This window comes from Phoca vitulina, unplaced genomic scaffold (assembly GCF_004348235.1).
Source record: "Phoca vitulina isolate PV1807 unplaced genomic scaffold, GSC_HSeal_1.0 scaffold61, whole genome shotgun sequence".
Taxonomy (NCBI): domain Eukaryota; kingdom Metazoa; phylum Chordata; class Mammalia; order Carnivora; family Phocidae; genus Phoca; species Phoca vitulina.
Window position 1 is genome coordinate 8,257,210 of NW_022589764.1, and position 26,635 is coordinate 8,283,844.

At 41.3% G+C, this 26,635-nt stretch overlaps 1 protein-coding gene across 2 annotated transcripts in view; it reads right to left on the reverse strand.

Annotated features, from left to right (window-relative positions):
- The window catches only part of MTMR10 (myotubularin related protein 10), a 54,021-nt gene that overhangs the window by 5,728 nt on the left and 21,658 nt on the right, over positions 1 to 26,635 (reverse strand). Inside the window, exons 4-14 of one of the 2 annotated variants that reach the window (XM_032391234.1) lie at positions 26,170 to 26,242; positions 25,326 to 25,468; positions 18,775 to 18,865; positions 11,653 to 11,824; positions 10,919 to 11,006; positions 10,749 to 10,837; positions 8,715 to 8,845; positions 7,397 to 7,466; positions 6,459 to 6,529; positions 3,790 to 3,959; positions 2,521 to 2,691 (exon numbers count right to left, since the gene is read on the reverse strand). In XM_032391234.1, the coding sequence (XP_032247125.1) occupies positions 2,521 to 2,691; positions 3,790 to 3,959; positions 6,459 to 6,529; positions 7,397 to 7,466; positions 8,715 to 8,845; positions 10,749 to 10,837; positions 10,919 to 11,006; positions 11,653 to 11,824; positions 18,775 to 18,865; positions 25,326 to 25,468; positions 26,170 to 26,242 (1,269 nt within the window). The remainder of the gene's footprint in view (positions 1 to 2,520; positions 2,692 to 3,789; positions 3,960 to 6,458; positions 6,530 to 7,396; positions 7,467 to 8,714; positions 8,846 to 10,748; positions 10,838 to 10,918; positions 11,007 to 11,652; positions 11,825 to 18,774; positions 18,866 to 25,325; positions 25,469 to 26,169; positions 26,243 to 26,635) is intronic. The other variant, XM_032391235.1, reaches the window with a different exon arrangement.

Consider the following 26,635-nt stretch of genomic DNA (forward strand, 5'->3'; position numbering starts at 1 on the left):
TTCATCATATATGTGCATGTAGAAACCACCCATTTGCTTAAAAAAAAAAAAATATTGTTAAGAGCTGAAATCTAGTAAAACATAAATCCCAATCTATTTTAATGGCCCTTAGGAAAATATATAGAAATCAGTTATCTTTTTGTTTTGTTTTGTTTTTAAATGTGAAAACTAAAAATACCTCCAAGGAAGAAGATCAGATTTTCCACAAACAGTACCTGACCATGAGTATCTAAGGTGGCCTCAGAATGGAGGAAAGAAAGAAACGTCTTTGTGGCAGGGACTGAGAACAGTGGTCATGCTAAAAATCAGGACAGTTTCTCAGGGAGGGCAGGGGAGGCCCCGACGGCCTCCAGTCTGGCTGTTACACCAAATCATGAATATGAAGTGCCGAGGGAGGGAGGCATCCAATGTCAGTACTTGCCAGAAAATGCTTTTGAAAAAAGCCAAGTTAAAAAAATACAGCACTGGAACACAGACCAGGAAAAACAGATGATACACTTTAAAAAAATATTTGTTAACTTTTATCCCTGTAGAGAAATCTATTTGTAAACATACGTCGGCACATCCAGAATCCAGCCAAGAAGCGGGGTGAGGAGTGACTGTCTCTAGGAGGCCAACCTGGGCTCCAGAGCCCCGCACCCCACAGTGCCCACCCAAGGCACTGTGGTCACTGGGACCGCCAGGCTGGTGGACTGGCATTTTACATCTAAGGTTTTATGTCCAACAAGGCTGTTTGATTTCCTAGCCTCGTGTACATTCTGAAGGCTCAAATGGTGTGTGTGTGTGTGTGTGCGCGCGCATCCCTGGGTGCAAGCACGGGTGTGCTCGAGGGGCAGTGCAGGGAGAGCAGGCGAGCACCGCCATGCACAGTACTGTCCACAGCACAGCAAGGGGCCCAACACTGAGGAGGCTCAGTGGACGAGAAATGAAAAGGAGCAACCCGCAGACCACTTAGTTTAGGAACAAAGTTTCCCACACTTCAGGAGCCCAAGCCCACCGCTGGTCTCAGCACGGGACTGGGATAGGTTACGTTCTTCTAGGGAAGCAGAGAATATATTTTATGAAAATCTCCTTCCCGAACTCTCCAACCTAAAATAAACACCCTATGACAGTGTTGAGTTTCTCCGACCCTGAGCCCCTGGACAGCATGGCTGAGACACGGCTCACCTACTCTGAGGTCGGACCTGCTCCCTCATGTCTCCTGTCTCCTGCCTTCGTAACAAGCCCCCAGGTCCCCTCCTTTACTTTGGGATGTTCCTCATTAATAAAGTTCTTCCTATTGCAACAGCCTGAATGAAATCACCTCCTTAAATGTCCAGTGCACTTTGTCTTTCATATCCACATCTACAACGATTCATTTCTTTAGGAAATAGTGCAGCATAATGCCTCACAGTTTACAAAATGTCTTCAATTCACAGAATGAGGCCAAAGGTAATATTGTTAGTTTGGTGGATCCATTTTTACAGCTGAGGAACCTGGGCTCACCGTTCTCCCAGACCTTGGGCGGGACTCAGGTTAAGCCAGGTCACATCGCCTGGACGAGGGCCTCACCGCCAAGGCTAAGGACCCCACAGCTCCCTGTGAAGGCAACCCCCTTCTTAGAAAGTCTTGCTAGAGGCCCACAAGAGCTGCCCTTTCTGTTTCTCTCAATGGTTATCGCAGCGTTTACCAGCTATTCCCACTGTTGGTTCAAATGTGGGTGAGCCAGGACCTGTCGTTCCAGAAGGTTCTACCAGTGGCAATTGGAAGTTATTCTCAAGTTTGGCTTGAGACCCTCCTTAGCCATGACTCTCCCTCTAGGTCAATGAAATGTGACTAGAAACTGATAATCCTACCCCAAAGGGACGCTGTATGGCAGGTGGGACAGATTCTGAGATTCCTGGGTAAGCCAGCACCCACTGAGAATCCGTCGAGCACCACGGCCACCCTTCATCTCCGACAGTCCTTCTCCACAGAACTCTTAAAGAAAATAATCCTGCTTTGTACAGCTTTTATTCTAGGAAATAAAAGTCCTCTAACAGGACCTTTTCAATTATCCATCCAGACAGCCCAAATGTGAAAACATAATAAAAGCACAACATTTACGGTGGTTAAAATAATTTACATCTTTAAAAACTGGTTATTTTTTTTTAATTGTTACATATCACATTTTCTTTTTCTTTCTTTCTCTCTCTTTTTTTTAAGTAGGCTCCACATCCAACAAGGGGCTTGAACTCATGACCCTGAGATTAAGAGCTGCATGCTCTACCGACTTAGCCAGCCAGGCGCCCCTAAAAACTGGTTTATTATGAACAATGTACATCAGAGAAAAATACCTGAAGTGCTCACTCATAAAAATGAAACAGGTTCCTAGATTTTTTATGTCTTTAAATAATTCATTCAGAAACTGCAGCTTAAAATGGTAGCTACGACAGTTTTAATTTACATAGTTTAAATATGCAGCTGAGTGTCCTTTAATTCTACCTCACTAAAGCTGGGTAAGACAAACAGAGAAGTCGCTATCGTCACAAGCTCCCTTACCGTGCTTTGTTTCACCCGCTGGTGAGGAGAGTTGAAGAGGAAGGTGCCGAAGAGGGAGATGCGGGTGCTGTCGTACAGCACTGCTAAGTACGTCTCCGAGAACTCGAAGGCCGCCGGGTACTGTTCCAGGAGCTGCCACGTGGCGTCCAAGAACAGCAGAAATAAGGGAGACTGGCAGACACAGAAAATGGGAACATTTAATGTTGTCCTTCAGTTGTTCCCATTTATTTCCAAATTTATGGCTCATGTTAAGGAAGAGATTACTAAGAAAATATCTCAGCTAAAACACTTGGCTCCTAACCTGAGCCAAGGATATGCAGACAGATTAAACACGGCTTATGTCAAAGCTCAGAAGTAGGTTCAACGGCCATGAACATCACAGCCCTTGCTTGCCAAAGAAGCCTATCAAGTTGAAATAGCAAAGTCAACAGGCAGGTGTCACTGTATGAATGGGGGACACTAAAAGATGTGATTAAGTCTGTCCTGGAAATAATTCTTTAGAACACAGAAAAAAAGAAAAAATAATCCCAAAGCAAGAAACGACTTCTGTAATTCACTTCTGGTGGACCTGGTGCAGGCTCAGCAACCAGAAAACTCCCCAGAGTTTCAGGAAGCGGTTGGCATTAGCCTCTAGGTCACACGGTGGGTCCCCAAGTACAGCAGCTGAGGACAACGACTGTATCTGGGAGTCCCAGCAATTTAAAAGTGAAGTAGTCACTGCTGAGATTTCCTCAGATGGTGCGGCTTGTTGTTAAACATGAGCCCCTACGGAGACCCTACGAGTCAGACTGTGCTCTCTGAAACAAGCACGTCTGGGAGAGGCTTGTTCACAGCTTTCTCACCTCTGCACCCACGGTGGCCACTACGCCCACAGCTGTTACAAAGATGTCCCTCGCCAACTTTCCATTCTCCACACATGTGCCCCATTTTAAGAAAATGTGATATTCCAAAACTGATTTTTCAAAATACCTAATGTGCTCATTATCTGCTTTGCAGAAGAGATAATACAGATTTTTTAAGTAGTTTTCAACTTGGAGAAATGCAACAATTTTTTTTGAATTTTACCTATATAGTTACAGTCATCTTCGTAAGTACATCAATTTGGAACCCAACGTTAGTCTTAGATGAAGAAGCTAAGGGGTACCAAATGCAGTATTTAAAAAGGCTCCTCGTCTCTTTACAGACAGAACACCTCTCCACACGATGACATGAGTTTTATCTTGTGCACACTTAAAGACTCCCTCCCAATGAGCATTACGATTCCGTTACCTCTTTCTCGGATCTCTTTAAGTGGTTGCATCTGTCTAGGAACTGATATCCGGCCATGACCCACTCCTTCTGGATCAGACTCTGAAATCCTGTAATTGTCCTAAAATGGGGATCCAGCATCACTTGAACAAGAGAAGCTACAATACAGCTCAAGTCTCTTCCCTCCTCCTCTGTCAAGAAAATGGAAAGAAAATGACTACTACATAGAAAAATGCTGAGAGAAAGGGTAAAGTGGATAATACAGTACTCTGTGCTTAGGCTCCTTCAAAATAATCCAAGTTAGGAAAGTTCACCGGATTCCAGCAACTCTAAAACACTACAGACTTTCAGATCAATTAGTGTTTAATGGGAGATAGTCTTTTATACATGAATATTTTCCAGAAAATAGAGCACGGCCCTCACACTTTTTACATTTCAGTGGCTTGTGGTGGAACTCTTTCATGAGTCTATTCTACTTCTGTTTCCTAAGAATATTAAATATGATGTAATCTTTCTACTGGCAACTCCACATGGTGACTCAGAAGTGAATGAGGGGGATGGGACTGCCCACCATCATCTGAAACGGTGGCAAACATTTTCCTCCCATCTTTTATAGCTGGTGCCCTTTTCAATGATGCCAGTAAATATCCTGATATCAAAGCCAGCCAAAGAAATCAGAAAAAAACCGTCCACCAGTATCCCTTGTAATTAGATTATAAAATCATCAACAAAATATGAGCAAATCAAATTATCTCATGAACACAAAAATTTATTCCAGGAATGCAAGGTTGGTTTAACATCTATCTAACAATCAAAGTAGTACTTCATATAAATAAAATAAATGATAGAAATAACATAATCATCTCATCAGATGCATAAAAATCATCTATGTGATATTCCGAGTTCATTCTGGATGAAAACTCTGAGCAAACTAGGAATATAGAAGGGTACTTCAACCTGGTAAGAGGAATCTATGAAAACCCGCAACCAACATCCTTCTTTAAGGATGGTAACTCCTAGAACTGAGCAATGCCACTTCTAAGCACCTCCCCACAAGAAAGAAACACGTATGTTCCCCATGAAGACTTTTACATGAATGTTCACAGCAGCATAATTCGTAATAGCCACAACATGGAAACAACCCCATGTCCATCAATAACTAAATGCATAAATAAAATGTGGTATTGACAAAGGACTACTACTCAGAAATAAAAAGAAACAAGCTGCTGATACATGCTACATGAATGAACCTCAAAAACATGTATGTTAACCAATTTTTTTTTTTTTTTTTTTTTTAAGATTTTATTTATTTGCGAGAGAGAGAATGAGAGACAGAGAGCATGAGAGGGAGGAGGGTCAGAGGGAGAAGCAGACTCCCTGCTGAGCAGGGAGCCTGATGTGGGACTCGATCCCGGGACTCCAGGATCATGACCTGAGCCGAAGGCAGTCGCTTAACCAACTGAGCCACCCAGGCGCCCAAAAACATGTATGTTAAATGAAAGAAGCAAGAAGCAACAGATCACATACTATATGAGTCTGTTTACATGAGACATCCAGAAAGAGCGAATCTACAGAGACAGAAAGCAGATCAGTGGCAGTCTGGGGCTGGGACACAAGGAATCTTTTTGGTGTGATAAAAAATTTCTAGAACTGGACTCTGAACTCTACATGTACTCTGTATATTTACTAAAAATTATTGATTCCCACACTCAGAATGGGTGAATTTTACAATATGTGAATTATACCTCAATAAGCTATTTCAAAAACAAGTTCTAAAAGAAAGTGTTAGTAAAATGCAGCCTCAGTATCTCTTCTAAGCCTTTCGTATTATAACAAATGCTTCAAGACATGTGCAAAGTAGGATTTTGCAATAGGATGAGAACACCCACTGGCTGAGAGGAGAGATTACTGGGTTCCTGGGCTCTGCATGCATTTGTGAATTAAATAACACTGATTGCATCGGTTAAGGATTACTTGAAATAGTGCATCACTATTCTTTTCTCCCCCTAAGGGTTTTAAATATCCTTTACTTTGCTCAAGTCAGTTAAATTTGACAGCTGGTAAAAATACTTCTGTAAGCTTCAGTAGCGTAGCACATTCATAAACTACGCAATGTGAATATATCATAAAATAAGGTAGTTCATGGTTTATGAAACTTTATCATCAGTAAGCTTAGAAATTCTCTTAGCTGTAAAGTTATTTCACATATAATTATCCTTTACTTAACTGAAATATTTTTATATTGCACGATTTACTCCTCCCTAAACATCAGACAAAATTCACATTAGCTATTCAACTCAGTCAATTTTTTGATACCAAACTATTTCTTTAGAGTCCAATCCAGTGTGATCCAAAGGCATATAAACTAAAATTTGGATGAATTTGAAACGTAGCAAGGTTAGAGAGAAAGGACGCTCTGCCAAGATTAACACTTTGTACGACTCCAGCGGAGCTGGGACCCACCCTTCTCATGCTACAGGATGGAAGGTTTAACACAGGGCAGAAAACTGGACTCCGTTCTAGTCTCCTGCCTGCAGCCGTTAGCAGGGCTGTCCTCGACGGAGGTGCGGAAGCTGTACTGTGTCTGGTGGCACCGTCGTAAGAGACGGCCAGGAGTCGTGTGACTGACTGGAATGCGACAGTCACCAAGCTGCCTGGCGTGGTGACCAGTGTTTTCAGTAACGAATTACCTTGTAGGATGACGGAGAGATGTCGGCTTTCTAGAATGTACACGAGCTCTGCTGAATGTTTAAGGAATGCCCTGAAAAGAGAAAGGGAAGAATACTATTAAAAAAATCAGATTTCCACTATAAATATTCCTTTCGAAGTACTTGAAATCAAACACACCTAATCTTTCACTATATTGTATTCTCAATAACCTTTATGAATTTCATCAGTGTTTATGTGATTCTTCAACAGAGTACATTTTGATTTTTACATCAGGGAAGTTCATGAACCCTTTTATCAAAAGGGGGGTGATTTACATGACATTCTTGAAATCATAATCACAAAACAGAGATGGAGCAGAGATCAGTGGCTGCCAAGCGGTGGGGGTGGCGATGCGAGTCTGAAGGGGCAGCACGGAGGGCCCTGTGGTGACGGAGCAGTTCTCCATCGTGACTGCCGTGCTGGCTGCATGACCTGTATGCGCAATAACGATGCACGGAACGCCACACACACACACACACACACGAAAACACGTACAAATGCGTGAAATCTGAGTAAGGTCTATATATTGTACGACTTGGGTTTTGTTTTGTTTAAGATTTTTTTTTTAAAGATTTTATTTGTTTGACAGAGAGAGACACAGCGAGAGCAGGAACACAAGCAGGGGGAGCGGGAGAGGGAGAAGCAGGCTTCCCACAGAGCAGGGAGCCTGATGCGGGTCGATCCCAGGACCCTGGGACCATGACCTGAGCTGAAGGCAGACACTTAACGACTGAGCCACCCAGGCGCCCCTGTCCCCCTTGGTTTTGATAGCATATTCTAGTTATGGAAGATGTTACCATTGGGAGAAGGTGGTGAGGAGTACATGGAGGGCTGTACTGTTTTGTACCTCCTGGGATCTGTCATTATTTCAAAATAAAAAAAAGTTAAGGGGAAAAAAAAGGAAAGTAGTTGTACAAACCTTACATATTCTAACCACCGAGTATTTTCCAGTGAAGACAACCATTTTTCTTCAGTTTCTTCAAAAGGCTCTGCAATAAATATGCCAATTATATATACATACACACATACATGTAACGTATGTATACACACGTTTAGGCTTTTTAAACAATTTGATGTGGTCACATTTTAAGCGATACATGTCACAGATTTTCCATATATAAAAGCTGGCTTTAAGAAAGTATTATGCATTTTCATTTAACAATATAAACATGAAGAGACATGTTATGATTCTATAAAAAACAAAACAAGGATCCCCCTGGGCCTTGGTTTCCTTCACTCTGGCTCTCAGGGAAATCCTGGAGAGTCTCAGCACCTCTGCCTCCTAAGAGCCCGTGGTTCCCGCTTTCCTGATGAGCCCATGCCTGGATTCTGGAGCCCCCACTCACAGCTTCCTGCCTGCAAGCCCTGCCCTCCCTGCTTCTCTCCCCGTCCCCTGCCGTCCGCACTGCCTCCCACGCATGGTTTCCGTGACCACGGCAGGAATGAGGGCACCTTCCCGGCAGGGCCTGCATGCCCTCCCCAGTCCTGCCTGGCCTGTCTCAAGGTGTCTCTCACCTCACGAACTCCAGGCTCTAGTCACATTCCACTTATCAGACGGCTGATAATCATTCATGTCACTGTACTTTTTTAACAACCCCCCACCAGCTCTCCTTCCAGGCCAGCACCCCCTCGTTGTTGCAGACCCACCCCAGTGACCGCCTCTCCTGGCTCCTGGGTAACGGCAGGCTCTGGGTGCCCTTCAGGGAGGACTTACTTCTCGCCAAAGATGCTTTTGTGTGAGTCACACCCACCCCGGGACACACTGAAGGCACCTGAGAAGCACCTGCTCAAACACATGATTAGAACTCCAAGGCCGCACAGATTACAACACGGCTATGTCTGAAATCCATGTCAAGTCCCGTATCTCAAAACGCAACTGTCTGCATTAAAATCTTAATATGTTTGTCCGTAAGGTAGCTCGTCGTTCTCTTGGCACTTTTACAAAAGGATCCTACCACAACAGTTCATGCTTTGAAAGTGATTTCATTGGTTTCTTTCTTTCCTCCAAAACAAAAAGCAGCTTAAACTTCATTTTCTGAGAGCTTCTGATATTGTCACATACAATAATTTGTACAGATATTTCAATGAGCCTCTACCTAAATATATCTATTTCTATATTTTCAAGGACTGTCACTTTTTCTGACATACCTCATGCAATGCTGTATCCCCAGTTCACTATATACATACATACATACACACACACACACACACACACACACAAATAAAAATGAAATTACCATTAACGCATAGTTGCTTAAGTTTCACAAAAGCCGCCTGTATTTCGTGGATATTGGGCAAGCTCTTATCCAAATCTGATTTGTAAACATCACTTCTCTGTGGATGACTTTTAGTAACTGCATTACAAATCCTAATAAAGACAAAATCCTTGAGTCATTCATTCACGCCACACATATTTTTTGAAGATCTATTATGGGCTAAGGCACTACTCTAAGAGCTGGAGATAGATGAACAAGACCGGTGGGGCCTCTGCTCTCACGGGGCTTCCGAGCCTGGTGGTGGTGGGAGGGTAGATGAGAAAGTCACAGGCTGGCGTGAATGCCATGGTGGAAGCAGGCTAGTTCAAGTCACGTGGCTGGGAAGGCTTTTCTGTGAAAACAACACTGAAGCCAAAACCCAAATGCCTAGGAGCCATGCAAGATCTGTGGGTAAGTGTTCTAAACGCAGAGGGACAGTAAGGGCAAAAGTCCTGTGGTGGACCCAAGCTTGGCTGTGCAGAAACCTAGAGAAGGCCAGTGGGGCTGAGCTGATGTGTCTAAGGAGAAAGGGCTGGAGAGAGCTTGGACAGCGCAGAGAACGTGTCTTACTTATGAAGGGTGGCACAGCTGGAAAAACAAAGGAATTAAAACAATTCGCACTTAATAAAGTTAAAAGACGAAACATGCACTGGCTGTGAGGGTCCAGAATGAACTCTGGCCCAGCAGCGCCCCCGACACAACAGACAGGTCAGTTTCAACGTGACCGAGGTAAAAACTCTGTAAGAGATGACATGAAGCCAGTCACCGTCCTTTCCAGAAACCTGAAGGCTCGTTTGCGGGTCACTTGCCAGCTATTTGCTTCAGCAAACATGGCTTTCTTAGGTATGGCAGTGTGGAAAACACCCTAAGACCTGGCTCTACTCATAACAGGGTGTGATACACAATTTGAGGCTCTCTGAGCCAGTTTTCTAAGATCTGTTCCTTTGCTCCTCGTTTATAGAGTACTGAACAAGTATCCGATATGGCAGGTATTTCCTGAGTGCTGAATGAACAATGGCTGGGAGAAGGCGCGGTGCCCGTATGCTGGAGTCTGGGTTTGGACATCATGAGTTTCAAGGGCCTTTGAGACTTCCACGGAAGATGTCCCATTAGAGATATAAATTTGATGGTCACTAAAGCCACAGCCACAGATGAGCTTCTGTAGGAAGGAAATACAGACTGGGAAGCAGTGGCCTCAGACAGATTCTAGGTCATGTTTGCAAAGAGCCAGGGCTGCAGAGGGCACAGAGCGCCGGTGAGGAAGAGGGGCTGCAGGAGAGTGGGAAGGAGCAGCGCCTAGGACTCAGAGCGCTTTAGGGACAGACAGACCAGCAGTGATGCCCGCCGACTGCCCAATGCCTACTGTTCTAACGACACGGAGATTGCTGGTGGCTTCAGCAGGCGATGCCAAACTTGTCTGTGGCAGCTAATTAAAACCACCATCTAAGCTACTGTGACTCTAAGACCTAAGACACACTGAACTAATAGAAAAGTCTGATTTATCCTGAAATATCTCAACTGGAAATCACTGCACTTTGGAAGTATGTTAAAGGCGACACTGTTATAGCAAGATGTCAGCAATGTTAAGATCCTCCAGGGTCTTTTTTTTTTTTTCAGGTTTTATTTATTTGAGACAAAGAGAGAGACAGAGCAGGGGGGCGGGTAGAGGGAGAGGGAGAAGCAGGCTCCCCACTGAGCAGGGAGCCCAACGTGAGGCTTGATCCCAGGACCCTGGGATCATATCCCGAGCTGAAGGCAGATGCTTAACCGACTGAGCCACCCAGGCGTCCCGATCTTCCAGTGTCTTATAAGCCAAAGAGTTAAGTTATATTTAGTATAACTTAAATGTTAATTTTAATATATGTACATTTTTTTCAAAATGGTAATTCTTATATAGAATATATGGTGCTAACTAATAAAACTATGCCGTTTTCCAACTATTTTCAAGCAGTCAGGAGTTTACTCATTTATGACAACTAAAAATGTCCAAAGTAACAATGGCCATGTCTTGGTTACCTCTGGTCAATTTTCCTCTGTTGCAGCACGTCCTTTATGAGGGCCATTCGCACAAGAGCACTGCCATTAGAGTGGCTCCAGCACCAGAGCTAGGAGGGAAGCAGAGCCTTTACTTGACTGGGAGAAGAAAAGGACACTGACGTGAATGAAATCCAACAGACATCACTTACTGGCATCCTTCTTCCAACAAAAGAATGGGAAAAGATCTTCAGGTCTTGGTCTGCTAAAGAACTTGGCACTACAAAGTATTCTGGAAGGCTGGAGAAGAAAAAGCAAATCGTTCCTGTGCTTTAGGCAGATAAGTGTGCTCTGCAGATCCCATATATACACATTTATCCCCATTTAATGTGTACCCTACTTGGTGGCCACATGGCATCTACCATGGAAGACAAGGCTGACCCTAGACATCTCTGTCTAAAATCTGTATCATTTGGTCAATTATCACAAAACTTATAATTATAGCAGAGGAAACTATCCAAAGGAGATATCTGAAATATTCTCCGAAGTGATTTTTAATCAAAGATGTATTCAGTTTCTGAAAAACATATCCACCTTTGTTCTCTATGGGTAAGGACAAACGGCACAAAAGACAAAACCAAACCAGACCCACAAATCCAAGGAGCTTTAGTTCCTTATCTCCCTCTTCTAACCGTTCTCATCCCCAAAAGACACCCAGACTCCAGGACACTGCCTGGACAGCAATTCCTAGTGGGCAGGCTCACTGCGCCGTAACACATCCTCCTTTCTCTCTTCTTCCCTTATCTTTAAAATATTCATGAAAGCACTACTAAAAACAAATATTCCATTCACGGTAACGTGATAAAGTTATCAGAGAGCAGAGTTTGATTCTTATTCATAAGAAGTCATTCCCAGCTATAAATAAGGTTGTTAAAACTGGACTTACCAAGTGGATATCATGTAACCCTCGTTAATAGAACAAACTCTCCATCCGGAAGCACCTGTCCGCTTCATTTCTCGGTCCCAGTCTGAGTACGTTTCGAAGAGCGGAGTGTTTTGGATGCTGCCACCACCAGCCCCCCGGCCACCTCCTGAGGGTATTCCATTAATTTTATTGGCTACGAGAAAAAGCAATATTATTAGTTTTGTTTCAAGGTCACATTTCGTCCCACATGCCCTCTCCTCTCTCAGCGCCTCCTGTCAGGAACACACTCAGACGGGACGTCTCCTCCCTGCGCGTCTTTCCAGTCTCCCTCAGATGTTCCGACTGCTCCCAACAGTCCTGAGAAAGAGGCAGCCTCCTCTTGTCAGAACTCATTTTGTCTCGTCCCCATCCAGCTCCTTCCTGACTCCTTCAGCACCGTTAACTTTTCTGTCCTTCTACTGGCTCTCTCTCGCCTACCTTCAAACACAGACAGGTCACCTTGATTCTGAAAAGACTTTCATTTGACCAAGCTGCACCACTCCAGCTACTGTGCCATATACATGCATTTTTCCCTCCTCCCTGTTACTGACCATCTTCCCAAAATGATGAACAATGCCTGCTGCCAGATTTTCTCCTTTTCCATGATCTTCTATCCCTACCATTCCACGGAAGCCACTCATGAGCCTCCCTCATCCCCCTGCCCTAAGCTGTGGGTAAATTCAAATCATTGTTCATTTTTTCCACATGTTTTGCCTGGAGCAATGAATGCATCCAATCATGTCTGTTCTCGACCAAATCTTTCATCCTTCTAATATTGATGCCCCACTCTTTTCTACGGCTCATTATAAAATTCTTGGTCTCCCATATCTACTCAATTTTCCTTTGATAAGCTCACAAGGGTTCCTTGTACTCCACCAGAGGGCCACTCCCACCTGGGGATTTCAGCAGAGGGCCTACACTTGAACTTCCTTAGCAAGGAGCCCTCTCTCACTGAGAACTGCTGTCCTCTGGGAGATGCCCACAGCCTCAGGAAGGCCAGCAGAGCGACCAGAGGGAAAGAGAGCATCTCAGCAGTCAGCCTGATGTACCCTGGCAAACTGGGGTGACAGACGGCACAATCTTTCCTGGTCCTGTGTCTCACGGCTACAGGCCGCAACGGTGGTGGCAAGTCTCCGGCCTGACCTCCGCGACACGACGTTCTGCAGCACTCAAACCAGCCCGCAGCCTGCACAGGACACAATGCCCCAAAATCATGCTTTCATGATGCTATACCCTTGTCCCAAACTTTCCCTCATGCTCATTTTCCAACTTCCTGAAGCAAAACAATTTTGCTTAAAAAGCTCTTAATCAACCTGACCTTTCATTACTGCCTAAACCCCATGCTCCCCCATAGCCACGGAAACCCCTTCCTTGTCCCACGAACATGCCATGCCCACTTCTGTGGACCATTTATTAACACCTGGTGCAAGACCGGTATTTTTGGAGAGCCTCCCATGTGCTAATAAGGCCTGAAAATTAAAAAATGAGTAAGGTTTTATCTGTATCTTGAAAGCACCAACAAGACAGTGCAGGATAAGCTCAGCCCCGGTCACAGTGAGCTGGATGTACAAGCGCAATGAGAGCGCTCATTGGAGATGGAGGCTGGGGCAGGAGAGGCCCCAGGATCTGACCACACCTGAACAGAGATCTAAGGAATGAACCAAATGTTGCCAGGTGGCTGGTGAGATGAGAAGGAGGTAGGCATGCTGGGCAGAGCAGAACACAAAAAACACGGTATAACTGTATAACATCAAGTAATGAAATACAGCTAGAGCGTGAGGGATGCAAGGGATGGTGGAAGAGAGGCTGGAAAATGAGGTGGGGCCAAGACCCTTGGCCTCTGCTGCCCAAACAGTAGCCACTAGCCACATGTGTGATTTAAATTGAAGCAAAATAAAAAATGCAGGCCCTCAGTTGTACCAGCCACATTTCCAGCGCTCAACAGCTGCACGTGGCTAGTGGGTCCTACGCCAGACAGTGCAGAGGAGAGAACACTTCCGCCCCTGGACAGTGCTACTCTAGATTAGGAAGGGTCTTACGCACCATGCTAGGAATTCTGAATTTTATACTTTAAGTGGCATCAGAATTACCCAGTGATTCTGATTTCAGCAGAGCTTGTTTAACATTAAAAGGCTAAAGCCAAGCACATATCCTGGAGTGCCGCTCCATCTTAAAGCCTTCTCCAGAGTAGCTACAACTGGAAAGTATGCTGAGGAACTTGAGAGCCGCAATCTCTCCAGGATGAAGAACCTTCTTGGAATGTCCAGGCAACTGTCACTTTACACAGTGCTCCAGAACACCAAAAACCACAGAAAGCTATTCAACATTAGAAAATATAATTCATCATATGATCAAATTAAAGGGGAAAAAAACACCCCATATGATCAGTTCAAAGTGCAGAGAAATATTTGATCAAGTTCAACACCTACTCATAATTTAAAAAAACAAACTTCAGTAAATTGGGAATAAAAGGGAAATTCCTTACTTGATAAAGGGTAATTACCAGAAACACACAGTAAACATCATCCTCATCAAAATCTGGAACAGAAATGATGCCTGCTATCCTGATTACTATTCAACATTGTACCAGAGGTCCTCGCCACGCAATGAGACAACCACCACCAAAAAAGAAATATAAAGAGCACATTCACCATTATTAAAGAGCTGTGTAAATAGTTTGGCAGGATACCCTCAGCTAGGAGTCTAGAACTGAATACTTTTGAGTGTGTTGAAGTTACAGACTTTAGTAAGCCAGGCTGAGAACATACAGTTTATGAGACTGTTTCTCTAGCCAAGATTTAATCTCAAGATCTAACCACAAAAAGACAAAATTTCTGAACATCAGGTGAGGAAAAACTACAGGATATTGCACTATTTTACTATTTTACAGGTTTTGGTTGTCCGTTTCTCAACAACCAGGACTAGGTTATATATTCTACATCGTCTTCAGTGAGAGCTTATTAGAGAATGTATAGCAGATACTTAATCTGGCATTAGAGAGTCTGGAAAGTCTAATGCTTTCCAGAAAGTCCCAAAGGCCTGATGCCTGTGGCCTGCTCTACAAGTGGGTTACTCACAGGTGCAGCAACAGACTGGCAAAATCAGTCATCGTAGGAAGATCCCGCTTTCCTGAGAGTTACCTGAGGTTTTAGGACAGCTCCTCAGCCAACTAAACGTGAAAACTAGATCGCAAGCAGTCCTGACCTTGGCTATCTTCTTCTTCTTCTTTTTTTTTTTTTTTTTTAAGATTTATTTATTTGTCTGACAGAGAGCAAGAGTGAGAGAGAGAAGAGAGCATGTGCACACGTGCGCATAAGCGGGGGGCGGGGGGGAGTGCAGAGGGAGAGGGGGACAGAATCCTCAAACAGACTTCCCACTGAGCTCGGAGCCCAACACAGGGCTTGATCCCTGGACCCTGAGATCATGACCTAAACTAAAATCAAGAGTATTTGAATGCGCTGAACCGACTGAGTCACCCAGGCGCCCCACCCTGGCTATCTTCTGTGACACAGTTCAGAAGTCTAATCCCACGCTGTGCTGAAATTATCCACTTAACTAGCCCCATCTATATTTAGAATGGCCTCAAACAACAGCAAAGACAATAAAAGTGGTCAACAAACGAGAAGAAAGCCTATCACTTTGATGATACTGCAGAAATCAAGTCATAAAGGATGACAAGGGTAAAAACAAAGCTGTGATGTTCAGTTCAACAGGGTCAGTCAACTTAGTGGTTCTAACTGGGAGACTTGGACTTTGGGCCTGGGGAAGAGCTGGGACGGCTGCATTTCTAGAAGTTCCTCCAGGGATTCTGATACAGGAGGCTGGCTGGGAACCACCGGTATTCAAGAGACCAAAGGATCAATCACAACCATGTATAGCTATACTTGAGAATCTTCAAAGAACTGACAGGCAACAAACTTCAAAAATTTCTACAGTTTCAAATGGACTATATACTCTGTAAGTGGTTTTCAAATATGCATTTAATGGAAAATCTAATACCAAGGCCTTTGTTAATAAAAAAGATAAAATTACAAAATAAAATAAACCACTGAAAATGTACATCTTCTGTCATGAGACTACACAACTTGGGATTACATCACAGCATTTGCAAGCTCAATGTCTGCCATGGAGTAGAGCTGCTAACACTGAGGCTCATAACTTCATGAGGTTGTCTTTTCTTTCTTTTTAGAGAGGGGGAGGGGCAGTGGAAGAGGGAGAGAGAGAATCTTACGCAGGCTCCACGCCCAGGGCAGAGCCTGATGTGGGGCTCGCGATCTCACCATGCTGAGATCATGACCTGAGCCGAAAATCAAGAGTAGACACTTAACTAACTGAGCCCCCCAGGCGCCCCAACTTCATGAGGTTTTCAATTCTTCAGACTGAAAGCATACTCTGACATCTTACCAATTTTATCACAAAGATCAGTCTGTACTTTTGTGACATTATTTGCCCAATAATAACCTGACGGAGGAAAGCAGAGTTCTTGTGGTTTCTTTCAAGTTATAAAAGAAAAAAACCAGAACCACTGTGCTTGTCTGTGCCAGCACCCCCTGAGGGGCTCCACGCCTGGGGTCCCAGTGCTATGCACCGTCCCTTTACTTCGGGATCCTCACAGAAGTACTTGGATGACTGGTGAGCTCTGCAGAGATGGTGTTCTCACTCAAGGGATGCCGAACATGGAAGAAACCCTCAGAGTGCCTAAGGCCATCTCAAAGATTCTTTCCTCAGATAACTGCAGGGGACATCCTCTAACTTCAGATCTTATTCGTGGAAACAGCTTTGTCACCTACCTGCCTGCAAAAAGGACTTCTTTATTCTTTAATCCAGCCAATGAATCAAGGTGGCATCCAGAAGTTCAAGAGTGGATTATTGGGCATCTTTCACTCACAAATTAATGAATTCTGACTGCAGTGTGTGGACAGTTCAGGCTTCTTTTGATCTTAAGGATGCAGTTTATGCTTCTGCAACAGCACGGAAGGATATTAAAGGGTGTTACCCTAGGAGGAATCTTAACAAAACTCTGGCCCAGTGTTATGTTTATGAAGTACCTATCAAAGCAGGAGGTGACTGAAGGATGTAATAAAAAAAGTGTTCCTGAATATTTTAAGTATTAATTATCAAATTTTATCAACAAGCTATATATAAGAAGACATACAGAACTGATTGATGTAAATAAGAAAACCCAGTAGTAGAAGAGCTATGGGTAGAATAACTATTCGCAGTATTATTAACCCAGAGATGCCCATAAGGAATGGATGAGGAAAACTGAAAAGTAACTAGAGGAGGCATCAGGTTCCCAAACGCATGATGAAGTTTACTGCATTTGCTGAGCTCAGGTCATTACATTACTGTGGAAATCATAGATCTATATCCTGGATGGAATCATTTCTATTAGAAAAAAAAAATAGCATCAAGAATTGATCTGTATAATAAATTTAAGTGGGAATCAAAGACTCTTACAACTCTTGGACCTCTTGAAACTTTCATTTCAGCTACTCTCTTGCAAGTGTGGGTGAGGATCTTATTGAAAATCACCTTGATGATCATGGTCTGTAGCTTGATGATGATCCAAAGAAATATTCACCTAATGAGTAGTGCAGGATCTACAATACTTTTATGTTTAGACAATAAGTAAATTTTATAATTTATATTAAGAAATAAACTTCAAAAATTAATTATTTTGCTCAAGCCTAAGTTACAATTGGTTACATTTTGCTAAGAAAAATTAAGTTACAAACACTTTGTCTTCCAATTTCTACAAATAGAGCACCGTATGGTAAAAGCTACTCCTTCTGCAAAGCATGACTTTCACATACCATCTCTATGGTGTTTACAAGTATCTTTTGAAGTAGTGAAAATATACTTATACCATATGCATCTGCAGATACTCTGTATTGTTCCTACATCTTAATGTATTTACAATATAGTGATACTCAAATATGCTTTTATTTCATAGATTAAATTACTACAGTATGTTTTGAGATAATAAAATGAAAGACCAGTACAATTAATAATTTGTAAGATCCCTGTTCAGACTATGTTGGAGTGAACTGATCTTTCCTTGTAAATACATAATTGATTTATTTTTCTTTCATAATAGTGGGAGAACACGTGCCTTAGTAGGTTGAGTCGATGTGTGGTCCCTAATCCACAAGTGGCTAATAAGAGACATGACCCCTTTGTTTTTCTCCTCTATCCTTTTATGAGGTTTTTTTAAAATGGCTGATTAAAATTACATTTGCATATAAGAAATGTACAGAATTACATGATCATCTGGAATCTTCCTTGGTGATGTCATCACTGAGTAATTACATATTCAGTAAGCATATGAAGAGTACTACTTTACTTTTACAAAAACTGCCTAGAATATACTTGTCCTTTGGACAAACACTCCTCTTCCTTTCATCAATCTTATTAAGAAATATAAAGTCAGTATTTTGATGATCTCTCCACTAAAAAGTTTAACCACTTTAGCTTTTGCATGAAATCACAGTCAGAAAACATCATGCATTTCAAGTACCTTTTAATTTTCTGTCAGTTTTCTTTAAAAGATGAGATTATTTCAACTCAAGCTATCAATTAAAAGTGGGAGGAGGGGGATCTTTCTTCACCATAAAATATAAGCCAGGGACCATAGGTAAAAGATCTGACAGGATTCTTTTTTTTTTTTTTTAAGATTTTGTTTATTTATTTGACAGAGAGAGACAGAGCAAGAGAGGGAACACAAGCAGGGGGAGTGGGAGGGAGAAGCAGGCTTACCGAAGAGCAGGGAGCCTGATGCGGGGCTCAATCCCAGGACCCTGGGATCATGACCTGAGCCGAAGGCAGATGCTTAACGACTGAGCCACCCAGGCGCCCCTAGACCTCACATGATTCTTATAAGCCTATGTTTATAGCTGCTTACAGGTTCTTCCTGGTCCCTTTCTAAGAAATAATCTAACAAATATTGTCTCTTTTAGTATATAGTGCTTTCTTCTCTAGCAGTTATGAAGCTAATAATTCTACAATCATTAAAGCTCATGTACTTGGAAGCCTCTGATAAACATAAGAATAAAACTTAAACAATGTAAAGTTAGTCACAATATTTAATATTTTCATATTTACCTGAATTGTGGTATTTTTTCCCAACATATTCAAATGCAAAGAGTAGCTGGAGGTCTGTTGGCTGGGAATAATGAGCTATTGCAAGGCATACCTAGGAAAAATTCTACATTTAGAATTTGATTTTAACACACTTATTTAAATGAAATGTACAATAAGGCCTTGATTACTGGGAGCATCATCCTGGGTGGGCCAGTGATTATAGATACTTATTTACATGTTTTTTTTCTGTTAAACCTAGAATGTGAAAGAGCTCCTTAAGGCCAGGTATCTCATTCATTGTTGTGCCCCCAGGACACTGTTTATAATCTTTAGGGAGTACATGGTATTTAGTAAGTGTTTGCTGAGTTGAATTTCAACAGGAAAGTAATTTTATTCAAAAAAAGAAACTTGAAACCTAAAGAAGCATTCTCCAAAAAGGCAGTGACGTGTGTGTATATATATATATATATATATATATATATATATGTATTCCTAAAGAAAGGATTAAAAAAAAGTTTCATTTTTGGTGGACTATAATGATTTAATACCAGCAATCTTGAAGGCTTAATGTAAGGTATGAAATTTTAATGTTCATACCTCATGGATTTAAAAAAATAGGCTTAATAGGAAAGCTACAATCACAAAAAATGAAAATTAGCAAGAAACCCAAAAGTACAGGGTGGCTCAAAGAGGTAAATTAAAAAAAAAACACACAAAAAAAACAACTGTGTTTAAGAAAATGGTTTGAGACTACATCTAGGGTGGAGAAAGTGCTCAATCGAATAGATCAGGAATTGAATCCTATGGTCTACCAAACACTTGCCCGGTAAATGGTATGAAATCAGTTCATCTCTCTGAGCCTTGGTTTATGCAACTGTAAAATGAAGATAATACCTATGGCTATCGTAAGGATTAATTGTCTTAATGCGTGCCTGGCCTCTGCAGAAGCTCCATACATGGAAATACGGTTGATATTATTCCCAACTGCTGTTGGAGAGAAGGAAGGATGGACAGTGCCCTATGTTGACAATGCCCTGGACTAGACTGCAGAAGAAAATACTCTTAAATGATTGGAGCAGAAAGAAGAAATTTAAGACATACAAAAGGAGAGAAGAGAAGATCTTACTTAAAAAGGTTAAATATCATTTAGAAGGAAAAGCATTAAGCCAGAACAATATACTTTTGACAGTGAGCAAGCAGGAAAAGTTTAGTTCATTGTTAGTCCATGTCAATTAGTGGTGTTTGAGAGGGTTGGTGCAAATTCTAGTAACAGGTAACTATGTGTCAAGTTCTTGTTTAAAATATATATTAAAAGTCTTCTATAGAATAAATGTTTCCTGTCTTACTAAATTAGAATATATATACAAATAAGAGGACAGAGTTTATCACTAGTTTTAGTTTTGACTAAAAACAGTAACAAAAGATTCCTGAAACTTTTATGTAATACCTCAATTTAATTGACTACAAGGAAAGTTTTCCAGAACAGTCCCATTTATGCAATTAGGAGGCAGTGATCTGCATTCCCATCCTTAATCTGTCCAAGTCTTCCCTAGAGAGCTTCTTCTAGCGGCAAAAGTACTGAAATCTGTACTTGAAGAAGTCCTCGACCACTTCTTATTCCTCTCGGCACCATACGTAGTTTATAAGCTTCGTTGTACTTTCCTCACAATTATCATTCATTTTTGTTCCATTTCTCTGCACTACCACAGCCATATTCTTAAGCCATACTCACCTTTCGGCATCTCTGTGAGCTTCCCTACATTTTGGGAAGGAAAAAAAAAAAATCCACAATGCCTAAGAAGTGTCTTCTAAAAATGAAATTCTGACCAACAACTTTGCTCCCCCAGATAACCTGCTGTGGTTCCCAGATACCTGCCTAATAACAGAAATCTTCTCATTCTTGATTCTTCACCAAGCTGGCTCTCCTCTACCAGACATCCCTTCCCTCAGTGGTCTTCTGTCAGAGAACAACACATTTGCACGTACGCTGCCTGCCTTACTCCCAGCCGCCTCCTCCGCCACACTCTGCCCGGGAAGTCCTTCTGCACTGCGCAGCCAACCACGCTGTCTCTGGAAACTACCTGCTCTGTTCAACTCCAATCTCTTCACAGGCCCTCCTAGCCCGAGCCAATTTCATAGTATGAACTGCAGAAACCCTTCTGCTCTCTCTGAACAACAACCGCTCTGATATAAAGGGTCTCTTCCGTTAGCTGTGCTTGTGTAGCTGAATGAGTTTTAGAGTATTCACGACATAGTTTTGAGTGTAGCTGAAAAGGGCATAGGGGTTCTTCGTTTTACTTCCACCATTAAATTCAATCCCTCAAGGGGAGATGCTGCCTCTGTCATTCATTCGACAGGTATTTCCTGCGCATCCACCACATCCAAAGCCCTGGGGCTGCAGCAATGAACAACACAGGCGCAGATCCCCGGCATCATGAGGGGGAAAGACAGACATGAAACAAAATAAACAAGAAAACGATAGTAAGTGACATCATTGTAAGTGCTAAAGGAAAAAAAAAAGTCCAGCAGGGGAGGGATACGAGGTGTTATGGTGAGGCAGAGAAGGGAGTGTGTTAATAATTTAGAGAAGGAGACCAGGAAAGACCTCTCTGTGCAGAGCTGAGTGAAGACCTGAAGACTTCTGCATTTTTGCTTTTCCTCAGTAGCTTTCTGAAGGTGCTTTGTGCACAACAGCAGCTGTGCTAAAAATACTAGTTGACAAAATTATTTACTAACATAGTAAGGAAAATGCTCTAAGCCAATGAAACGAGCGTATCACGTTGTCTAACACGTTTAGAAAGCAGCCACAGGCCTTGTTTACACAAAAGAAATTCACAGATCATTATGGAGTATGTTGTTTATGGTCACAAAGCAAAAACAAACAAAGCCTAACTGCTAGGCAAACCCAACGTAGCCCATTTCTAAAAAGCCCTTTAGAATAGCACATCACATTTATAAAGGTTAGGAAAGAAATGAGTATGTCTAATAGCATCTCCATTGCAAGAAGACTGTAACAATCTTGTGAAACCGAAACTGTTCAATCACCTGCACAATGGCTGATGGGGGGGGGCACAAACTGAACTAAAGCTGGTACTGAGTAGTGTAATTACAAGTGTGTATAACTTATTTCTATGTAATCTAAGCAAGGGGCATCTTTGGGGACCCAGATAAAGGCACATACCACTTGTGCTATCTGGGTTACATTCATGCTGTTATGTAGGACATTTTGAGAAGGGAAATAAAGCCAAGAATCCTTTCCCTCAAGCTTTTCCATACACAACCCCTTAAAAAGCTTATGTCCACATTCTTAGCTTCTGTCACTAAGAGCTTGAAAGACTTAAAAAAGAAGGTCTCATTTTCATGTAAAATTATTCTAATTTTGCAATGTACTCCATAAGCATTAAAAATTTTTAGAAAAACTCTACCTCTTTAAAAACTGCTTCTGAAAATAGTTCCTCTGCCCTGGCTGTCATAGGGAACAAAGACTATCTTGGGATTAAAGACATTCAATGATGGTAAATATTTCATTGGAGGAAAAAAGTAAACTACTTCTGAAGTGATTTCTGGACCAAGAACAATCTTGTGGACAGAAGCCAGAAGTACCCACAGTTGGTTTCTCCTCTAAGACCAGCTGGGGGCGCAGCACTGGAGAAGCTCAAACTAATCAAGTTCTAGCACACTGGCAAACAAAACTGGTTTCCTGTATTTTGTGGTCTGAAAGTCACCAAGGAGTAAGTCTCAGATTCAAGGGGAAAAAAAAAAAAAGACAGTTCACAAAAAGCCAACTTATTCTTTAAATAGATGGGCTGAATTTTCACTTTTAGAAAGTATGCCTGACAAGTGGTTCACAATCAACTAATCTGAGAATAAAGTAGAAACAAAGGGCATACGTTTCACTTACCATCTTTATATATATGTACACACACACATATATATTTTATAAGCGATAAATCATTAAAAACGATTTTTTTTGCCCCTCCATTTCGAAAAGAGGTTCTTCAAAAGGAAAGGGTGGCTCCAAGTTGCTTTGAGGCTAGACATCCAATTCTGCAATATAAAATTCCTTCTTGCTTTATACAGATCTGTCGCAAACATCCTTATTTATTTGTGACAGACCAAGGATAAGGATGAATGCTAACGGATGCAGTAGCACAGTGTCATCTAATTTTGTCATAACACAATTTAGGCAACACCAACTAGACTACCAGAAGGTTATAGAGTAATATTTAACAAAATGTGAACCAATTTAGCATTTCGAGATTTCATATTTCAAACAGAAATATAAATGCTTTTGGTATTTCAAAGCTAATCAGTGGTTTACCCACCAGAGAACTCTGAATGTGCATCTGGTCATTTTAAAACAACTTATAAAATCAGAGCATTTCCAGAGAAAATTTAGCTTTCAAAATTTCCGGGAGGTAAAATCAAGCTGTAACTTCCCAACTGTTACCTAATTTTAGATGAAAACTTTCACTTGAAATAAAAAAATATGCTAGAATTCTTGTTTTTAACTCATGAAGCCAGTAAGCTTTGGCAGCACACATGCCCTAACCTCTGTGTTTGAAACGTAAATCAGGGGAAAATTTCTCTATTTATATTCTTATTGCCTCTAATTTTCTTTCCTGCACCTGCCCCTCCCCACAACAGGACTGTACAAAAGACAAAAAAAAGCATTTCTTTCAGGCCTGAGCTTATATGCTTTTAATATTTTAAGACAGAGGGGAAAGGATTTGTGCCAGAAATCCAGTCTTGGGAAAGGGCATAAACAGTTGGACTAGGCTGTTTCATGCAGACAGTTCAGTGCGGCCCCCTTCATCACTTACCAGCAGCACAACAGACAAGGGAGATCCTGAATTTCCAGAGCACTTAACTGTTTCATTCATCTGGCAACTAATCACTTACGTGGCAACATCTTTTATGCCACTACTTTGTACCACTGTTCAATTTTCATTTGTTCATGCTCTATCTTCTCCACTAAGCACACTGCCTCACACATTAAAAATGACCAGCAGGTGTTTATTAGAAGGCTCAAGAATGAAGCCAAATAATTATGATTTCCAATTAATGAAATAGAGTCATCTGAAAAATACAGTTGAGAGTGGGAGAGAGGGAAACTTTCTGAAAGAATATTGGGCAACTGTATCAATTTCTTACTTAAAAAAAATCCTGTCCTAACTAAATCTCTTACATTCTATGGTGTCGCTATTCTTGAAATGCTATATATCCTGAAATTAAGATTTTCATAAGCAGATTCTTGATGTTTTGACTGATTAAATTACAAGTATATATTTAAGCTCAAGAAAGTAACTCAGCTAAAATGTTTTATACACAGCCTACGACCTAACTAGTCTTAAAGTCTTTCTATAGAAGAGTAGGCATCTCAAGTTAGTAAAATGCCAAAATCACAAATGGCAGAACTAAACAGATGAGAGGGGCCTACAAAATGTGAACCAATGAGTTACAGCTACCTAGCTGAATTTTTGGTAACGCAGCATGCTGAAAGACGGCTTTACAGACTCCACCTGAAAACTTTTAGCCAGAGAGCCCGCTATCACTCTGCTAGATCATCTAGTCCTGAAGGTCCAGCATGTTCAGATATTTATCTTATGCTTGCCTTCCTGTGAGGAAACTGTTGATTCTAAGTTCTAAAAATAAATCTACAATGTCCTCACCAAAGTGTATGAAAACAGCTGCCTTAAATATTTTTGACAGCCTCATTTGGATATCAACAGAAAATTCACTGCAGTAAGTCTACTAACCATGGAAACCAAATGCACCGGTGCATTCTGGGGTGGTGCAAAAGCGGACTCATTTCTGAGAGAAGGTTCCACTTCACTAAGAAACTGTTCCTTTATTTCCAATGTGTGGGAGCAGACTCCTGGAAAGTGTTAGATTCTCTGCATTTGCTGCATCATAGACTGGACCAGTAGGGCAATAGGTCCACCAGCTTCACTCCTCTGCCACAGCCAAAATGTGGGATCAAGGAAGTGGGAATTTCTGCCCGTGAATCTTACTCCACCAGCAGGCAATAAACATTCCCCGGAAGGCAGAAGAAAAACAAAGCCAATTAAAAAGTCCCTAGCTTTTAGCTATTCCTGTGGAATAGCACTCAAATTAATTCACTAAGATTTCTTTAAAGCACTAATAATTATTAGGCCGCTCCCGTAACTATACCTTTACCTAATCCTTACGTAACTTAAATCTAACTTTTAGTTCATTGATGATGTTCTGAGGTATTTTCTGAATTTCTAACCGAGAAAGAAACAAGCTGGTAATGGTCTAAATGCAAAAGCTATACTAATTTCCACATCATAGTTTCTAGTATTGTAGGAGCTGATTTAAAAAAAAAAAAAAAAAAACCTATATAGAATACTTTAAAGCAGCCAAACCATAAATTAGTCCAAGGAAATAGTTCTATTAACATTCTTGGCTTTTATTTTACCTAAGGAAATATCTGATGACTTCCCCTAAAAAAAAAATCTGAGCAACTGAGAAAAAAGAACTTCCATACAGAACTGATATTGGTAAATATAGTATGAAACCGAAAACTTGATAAAGCTTAATAGTATTACCTTTTTGGCACTTTCAGGACCTGATTCATCAAAGCGAAATCTGACAATTCTGAAATCTTTACAGTAAATAATTAACTCTGTTGGATTAAATTTCAGTTTCTGGTTGGGACCTAGGACTTTCTGCTTCCTCTTGTGGTCATTTACTAAAAATGAAAAAATAAAGAAAATATGTGTAAAAATTCTTTTTGTTACTCACTCTTTAGTATACCTTAACAAATTATTACTGTAAATAATTAGAAGGTTACCCACTGCTTCTCTGGAATCTTTCATATTTTCTACAATTTACAGAACTTGGAAAGGGGATCGGTTTTAACTTTGCTTTTGACTATATTTTAAGTGATCCTTGCACAAAATCACCACCATCTAGACACATTTAATGTCTTTTTTAATTAAAAAGAAGACAAATACTTAGAAAACATAAAAAAGCTAAATACGCTATATTTCCATTTAAAAATAACTTACTGACTGCAGGGCACCTGAGTGGCTCAGTCGGTTGGTGTCTGACTCTTGATTTCAGCTCAGGTCATGATCTCAGGGTCATGGAATTGAGCTCCCCCGCGTCGGGCTCGGCACTCAACAGGGAGTCTGTTTAAGATTCTCTCTCTCCCTCTCCCTCCTCCCTTCCCCTGCTCACGCTTGCTCTCCCTCTCTAAAATAAATAAATGTTTAAAAAAATAATTTATTGACTTTAATATTCTTGGGACTCAAAAAAAAAGGCGGGGGGGGGGAACATAAACCTACAGAAATAAAATTCCAACCTAAATATTTGAGAGGTGTGATTCTTCAAGCAATACTTCCTGAGGAGAATCAGCTTTTTATGGACTGAGTAAAGAATACTACATACCTGTGACAATTTGCTCAATACACGTTAAAGGGACATCATGTTCACCAAGAAGAAGGTTTCTGTAATGGAATTTCTGAAATAAAAATTATGTTCATGTTAAGTCTTTCCCCAACAACCTCAAAGGGTGAGTAACAGACTTACTCTTACATGTGATAAAAAACTATGATGACTATCTCTAAAAAGAATAAAAAGCTTTTGTCTGCAGAACTATGACAGTTCTAAGGAGGGAGTATCTTAGAACACACTTCAGTCATGAAAAGGAAAAAGAAACACATGCTGTGTTCACACTCTCTCCACCTTTCTCTCCATACTTTTAAATATGAAATGAGGTTAAATTGTATGCGATAATACCATTATAATATCCAAGATATGTAATATTATCAGTCACTTCATAGGCAACCATTTGCACGTCTAGTTCTGGTTAAACTGTCAATAAAATAATAAAGAAAAAGAGACTCTTAAGTCA